We start from the raw sequence: 7,137 nt of genomic DNA on the forward strand, positions 1-7,137 counted from the left end.
CCAGGATGGTCTCGATCTCCTGACCTCGTGATCCGCCCGTCTCGGCCTCCCAAAGTGCTGGGATTACAGGCTTGAGCCACCACGCCCGGCCAAATTGTTTTAAATAATAAGGAAAGAATCTTATATTTATGCAGTTACCACTTCGTGCGCTTTTCATTTCTTTGTTTATTTTACTTATTTATTCATTTATTTTTGAGATGGAGTTTCGCTCTTGTTGCCCAGCCTGTAATGCAATGGTGTAATCTCAGCTCACTGCAACCTCCACCTCCCCGGTTCAAACAGTTCTCCTGCCTCAGCCTCCCAAGTAGCAGGCAATTAAGAATAAAGTTGTCATAAACATTTGTTTGCAGGTTTTTCAACTTGCCACTCTTTTTTTTTTTGGATACAGTCTCACTCTGTTGCCCAGGCTGGAGTGCAGCAGCATGATCATGGCTCACTGCAGGCTTGACCTCCCAGGCTCAAGCGATCCTTCTACCCCAACCCCCCAGCAGCTGGGACCACAGGCATGCACCACCACAGCCAGCTAATTTTTTGATGGTTTTTTGTGTTTTTTTTTTGTAGAGACAAAGTCTCACTGTGTGGCCCAGGGTGGTCTTGAACTCCTGGGCTCAAGCAGTCTGCCTGCCTCTGCCTCCCAGAGTGCTAGAATTACAGGTGTGAGCTAGAATTACAGGTGTGAGCCACTGCACCTGGCCCTGCCTTCAATTTTGAAAGATACTTTTGCTGAATTTAGAACTCTTAGAGCTTTAATATTTTTTCTTTTAGCACTTTATAGGTACTTGTTCACTGTCTCATTGATTCCATTGTTTCCACTGAGAAATCCAATACTATTATGTTTGGTCTTCTGTATATAGTATGTTTTTCCTCTACTTGCCTTTAACGTTTGTATTAATCACTGGGTTTCAGCAATTGTTTTCTTCATGTTTCTTGTGATTTGTTGAGCTTATTCGAGATGTGTGTTTATAGTTTTCATCAAGCTTGGAAAGCTTTCGGCCATTATTTATTCAAATAATATCCCCCCTCACTCCCTTGTGAGGACTCCAGCTATTTATGTATTAGACCATTCAAAGTTGCCCCATAGCTCACTAATGCACTTCTAATTTTTTTTTTTTTTTTTTTTTTTTTTTTTTTTTTTTGAGACTGAATCTCACTCTGTTGCTCAGGCTGCAGTGCAGTGGTGTGATCTCGGCTCACTGCAACCTCTGCCTCCTCCCAGGTTCAAGTGATTCTCATGGCACAGCCTCTCAAGTAGCTGGGACTACAGGCACATGCTACCATGCCCAGCTAATTTTGTTTTTGTTTTTATTTTTTTAGTAGAGACAGGATTTCACCATGTTGGCCAGGGCTAATCTCAAACTCCTGTCCTTAAGGGATCTGCCTGCCTCTGCCTCCCAAAGTGTTAGGATTACAGGCGTGAGCCACCTGCACCTGGGCTGCTCTTTTAATTTTTTAAAATTCTTTTCTCCCTTTGAATTTCATTTTGGATAAATTCACCAGTCTTTTCTTCAGTGTCTAATCTTCTGTTAATCCCCAGTGTTTTATTTTTCATCCCAGACATTGTAGATGTGAGATTTGGGTTTATTAAAAATGTGTGTGGTTTTTTGTTTTTCATCTGTATTAAACTTCTGAAAAAATGGAATACAGTTAAAATAACTGTTTTAATGTGCTTCTCTGCTAATTCCAGTATTTTATCAGTTCTAGGTCAGTTTCAATTGATTGGTTAGTCTCTTCTTTGTGAATAGTGTTTTTCTGCTTTGCATAACTAATAATCATAAATACCAGATGTCGTGAATATTACCTTGTTGGGTGCTAGATTTTTTTTTTTTTCTAGCAATCTTAGTCCCATAGAACTAGATATTTTTGTAATCCTAGGAAAAACATGTAAATTCATAAGGCATATGAGAACATTAGTTTGAGAAGAGAAGAGCCATTGGCTTTAGCTATAGCGTTTGTTAAAGTACAGAGTAATTTTCTAGGGAATAACAAAAGTTTTGTCAGCCACATATTTTATAATACTAAGGTAGAAACAAATCACATTTAATAGAGCTGTACATTTAACATGGTGAAGTTTACTTTAGAGCAGTGTGATCTTAATGGAACTTTCTACAGTGACAGAAATATGCTTTATCCATTCAAACATACTAGGAAATAGCCACATAGGGCTCTTGAGCACGGGAAATGTAGCTAATGCAACTAAGGAACTGAATTTTACACTTTAATGAACTCAATTTTAAATAGAAACTTTTTGGTATTGTCTTTTTGGAGGTTTTTAGGAACTCATTGTTAAATTTCATTAGTAGTTGACCTAAAGTCTTTCTGTACTGATGTAAAAATGTTTCCTGTTGGTACTCACAAAGGCCTGACTTAAGTCACCCCCAAGTGATTTCACTGCACCTTAGTTGCAGCCCAACAACACAGCTAGGTAACTTGATACATTTCCTAGTATTCTAAGCACTTTTCTGGAACATAACTAGACTAGGAACCCACTGAAAGTTGACTAATGATGTTACATTTAGCAGCTTGGTAACTAACAACCTGACCTTGGATCTATTTGCTATCATTTTTGACAGCCCAGCCTCTTGCTGCCAATCGAGAGAGCCATACTCTATAAAGCAATAACAACTTGACACTTAGCAGAGCTCCCAAAAGTTCACCACATGCTAGTTCCCTTGGCCAAACTTTTTATCTTAAATTTGAATAGTTGAAGAGTGTGTTTAGGACCACATGGGAAGGAACAGCCAGCTTATAGTGTCAGCTATGGGGAGCATTAGTATTAAAAATCATGGTATTGGCTGGGTGCAGTGGCTCACGCCTATAATCTTAACACTTTGGGAGGCCGAGGCAGGCAGATCACTGGAAGTTAAGAGTTTGAGACCAGCCTGGCCAACATGGTGAAACCCCATCTCTACTAAAAATACAAAAATTGGCCAGCCATGGTGGCGCACCTGTAATCCTAGCTACTTAGGAGGCTGAGGCAGAAAAATCGTTTGAACTGGGAGGCAGAGGTTACAGTGAGCCGAGATCACGCCACTGCACTCCAGCCTGGGCAACAAGAGCAAAACTCCATCTATTAAAAAAAAAAAATCATGGTATCTAAGGTTAATTGGTACAGAGAATACCAGTTCTCTGTCGATAATTGTTCCACATGCACAGATTTTAGTCAAGATGTAAGAAAATCTAAAATAAGCCAATACACACAACCTTTAAATAAAAGCAGGTTTCATTACATATTCTACAAATTTTGCAGTATGTCTGGATACTTATAGCAGTATCACATGATATTTAAACTAGGACAACGTATCCAATGCCTATATTGGAGGCTTAGAATAGAACTTTAAGAAACTATCTGGGCTAGACATTTGGCATCCTAAAAACTGGGTGTTAAGAATGTAGTCTGGGGCTGGGTGCAGTGGCTCATGCCTGTTATCCCAACACTTTGGGAGGCCAAGGCAGGTGGATCACTTGAGGTCAGGAGTTCAAGACCAGCCTGACCAACAGAGTGAAACCCCATCTCTACTAAAACTACAAGAATTAGTTGGGCTTGGTGGTGCGTACCTGTAGCCCCAGCTACTTGGGAGGCTAAGGCATGAGAATCACCTGAACCTGTGAGGCAGAGGTTGCAGTGAGTTGAGGTCATGCCACTGCACTCCAGCCTGGGTGACAGAGTGAGACTCTGTCTCAAGAAAAAAAAAAAAGAGTGTAGTCTGTGCCAGTTGCAGTAGCTTGCGCCTTGTGATCTCACACTTTGGGAGGCCAAGGCAGGTGGATCACTTGAGGTCAGGAGTTCAACACCAGCCTGGCCAATGTGGCAAAATCCTGACTCTACTAAAAATGCAAAAATCACCTGGGCATGGCGGTACACACCTGTAATCCCAGCTCCTTGGGAGGCTGAGGAAAGAGAATTACTTGAACCCAGGAGGCGGAGGTTGCAGTGAGCTGAGATCATGCCACTGCACTCCAGCCTGGGCGACAAAATGACACTCTGTTTCAAAAAAATAAATAAATAAATGACCGGGCGCGGTGGCTCACACCTGTAATCCCAGCACTTTGGGAGGCCGAGGTGGGCGGATAACGAGGTCAGAAGATCGAGACCATCCTGGTCAACATGGTGAAACCCCATCTCTATTAAAAATACAAAAAAATTAGCCGGGCGTGATGGCGGGCGCCTGTAGTCCCAGCTACTCGGGAGGCTGAGGCAGGAGAATGGCGTGAACCTGGGAGGTAGAGCTTGCAGTGAGCAGAGATCAGGCCACTGCACTCCAGCCTGGGCGACAGAGCAAGACTCCGTTAAAAAAAAAAAAAAAAAAAAGAATGTAATCTAATCTAGATTAAGATTTAAGAAGTATTCCTTTGTCTCTAAGGCAGATTTAAAGAAATTTATATGGTTTGTAAGAGTCAGACATACCTTTCAAATATTCTTTCAGTAGGTAAATCATAGTTCCAAATATTTCCCCACATAGCTAATGAGAATGCTAATTCCCATTCAAGAAGCCAACCCACTGATTGCAAATTGGTGCTTTTACCTACCACTCTGGTCTGTTACTGTTTATTGATTTATTTTTTAAAAATAATTTTGTGAACTTTAATATTTGGTGTCATCTCAGATGCTAAAGAATATCTACCTATAAGGGCATTTAGAAAAGGCTTCAGAATATAGTTGACATTTGTTTCCTTTGTCTTAATTAGCTTTTTCTCTACTTTGGCTTATTTTTTAAATAGCTTTTTAGTGATTAATATGGCATTTTGCTGAATGTTATACATGTAATCTAATTCTTCATAAATGCCTATACATAGAATAGGTTACACAGTAAAGTGTAACCTTACTTACTAGGTTACACAGTTAGTAAGTGGCAGAATCAAGGAAAGCCCATAGCTTTAGCATTACATATTATAGTTATCTGGCATAACAAAGATATTGGTTCATTCAGAAAGTAATTTTGTGTGTCTGGTGTTATGTTGGGTTTATAAATAAGACAATGTGCTCTCAGAGTTCATGTTCTTACCCACTCTGTCAACATTGAACTTTCACTTGTGAAGTGGGGTCAAACTTATTCTTAGTGTTCTTGTAGGTTTTGTTTTTTATTTATTACATGAACAATATATTAACAAATCAAGTAGTATTTGAACAAAAATAATTACGTACAAATTTATTGTTCAACCTGAGAAAATAAAAATAAAAAAATTATTGAATAGTTTTCATTTTGTATGATCTGTTCCCAAATGTTGCATAATCATTATTGTAGAGTTTTAGTAAAGGCATACATTTTTAAAGTAATCTTAAAATTTTCTTCTTTTTCTACAGATGGCGGGTACCATTGATATGACCCTTCAAAGTGACATTATGACAATGTTTGAAAACAACTTTGATTAAAACTTAGTTTTTAAATTAACCATCAACTTAAAATGAATGGTAAAAGATCAAAATGCATATGGTAAAGTGATTGCTTTCAGATACCAAAATACCAATCTTATATTGTATTTTGACTGCTCTAAAATGATTAAACAGTTTTCACTTACATTTTTAATAGCTACATGCTTATTTTTCAAATGACATAATTTCACAGGAAATTTAGTAATTTTGGATCCCTAAAAATTGGACAAAATTCCCAAATATTCATTCATTCTGTAAATAATTGTCTATGTATTATAGGCCCTGTACTAAACAATGAAAATCCAAGATAGTTCCTGCTTGTTTAAAAATGAAGAGTATGATTTTTGTAATTCAATAAGTGAAAAATAATGAAGAATATATGAAAGTGTATAAAAAACATAGTTCCTGTTGAGTTTTTAACTTTTAAAACAAATATTTGTCTGCCTTCAAAAATATTTAGATTCTAACAAATAATACTTGGTTTCACTGAATGTCAGATTTCATAAGATTCCCAGCTGGTTCTATATTAAAAATTTATATTGAAATGTAGTTTTAAAGAAATATGGGCTGGAACTGCCAGTTGTGGTGGCTCACACCTATAATCCCAGCACTTTGGGAGACCAAGGTGGGCAGATTTCTTGAGCTCAGGAGTTTGGACCTGGGAAACATGGTGAAACCTTGTCTCTACAAAAAATACAAAAAAATCAGCTGGGTGTGGTGGTGCATGCCCGTGAGCCCAGCTACTTGGGAAGCTGGGGTGGGAAGATCACTTGAGTCCAGGAGGCAGAGGTTGCAGTGAGCTGAAATTTCACCACTGCACTCCAGCCTGGGTGACAGAGTGAGACCCCTGCCTCTACAAAAAAAAAAAAAAAAAAATTAGGCATGGTGGCACACACCAATAGTCCCAGCTACATGGAAGGCTAAAGCAGGAGGATCACTTGAGCCCACAAGGTCAAGGCTACAGTGAACTGTGTTTGTGCCACTTCAATCCAGCTTAACCAACAGAGTGAGACCCTGTCTCAAAAAAAGAAAAAAAAAAAAGAAATATTGCCGATGGTTTCAAAGATGCTGAATTTGAGTCAAAATAACTAAAATATTTATTTGTAATATTTAATAGTGAATATTATGTATGTAAGTTTCTATATAAACTTGAGACATTTCTTAATATGCATATGTGATAGCAATGAATGTTTAAAATATTTTAACTACAATAAGACTTATTTAAATATTCTGTAAAATATTTCTCTTGTTATTTTCAAGTTGCAATTACGTGTAAACCATGTGTATCAGCTTAATGTATTTTAAAATTTTGAACTCTTGAAGTGTAACATGATTTAGGCAGTGTTCTGATACCATCTAAAGTAAAAATTCAAAGTGTATGTTTATTATATATAGAGAAAAAGTTGTCTTGACTTCACTTATTTTTACAATTAATATGATAAATTTTCAAACTATCTTTAAATTTTAATCAGGCATTTTAAAAACATGATTAAGTAGTAACTAAATGGTGATGTGACCTTCATGACACAGCCAGAATTAAAGTGACAGGGTGGCTCAGACCTGTAATCCCAGCACTTTGGGAGGCTGAGACAGACAGATTGCTTGAGCTCAGGAATTCAAGACCAGCCTAGGCAACATGTTGAGACTCTGTCTCTACAAAAATAATACAAAAATTAGCTGGGCGTGGTGGCACGCATCTGTAGTCCCAGCTTCTGGCAGTTGGTGGGCGGAGGGGGGTGGGTCAGGAGGCCCCACCGACGCCCCCG

At 38.3% G+C, this 7,137-nt stretch overlaps 1 protein-coding gene across 1 annotated transcript in view; it reads left to right on the top strand.

Annotated features, from left to right (window-relative positions):
* BRDT (bromodomain, testis-specific) overlaps positions 1-5,518 on the top strand; it is a 64,488-nt gene extending 58,970 nt beyond the window's left edge. The window contains exon 17 of the mRNA XM_011940041.1: positions 5,303-5,518. Within this exon, the coding sequence (XP_011795431.1) occupies positions 5,303-5,371 (69 nt within the window). The 3' untranslated portion in view covers positions 5,372-5,518. The remainder of the gene's footprint in view (positions 1-5,302) is intronic.
* Positions 5,519-7,137: the final 1,619 nt, after the last annotated feature.

The sequence above is a fragment of the Colobus angolensis genome, unplaced genomic scaffold (assembly GCF_000951035.1).
Source record: "Colobus angolensis palliatus isolate OR3802 unplaced genomic scaffold, Cang.pa_1.0 Scaffold186, whole genome shotgun sequence".
Lineage (NCBI taxonomy): Eukaryota > Metazoa > Chordata > Mammalia > Primates > Cercopithecidae > Colobus > Colobus angolensis.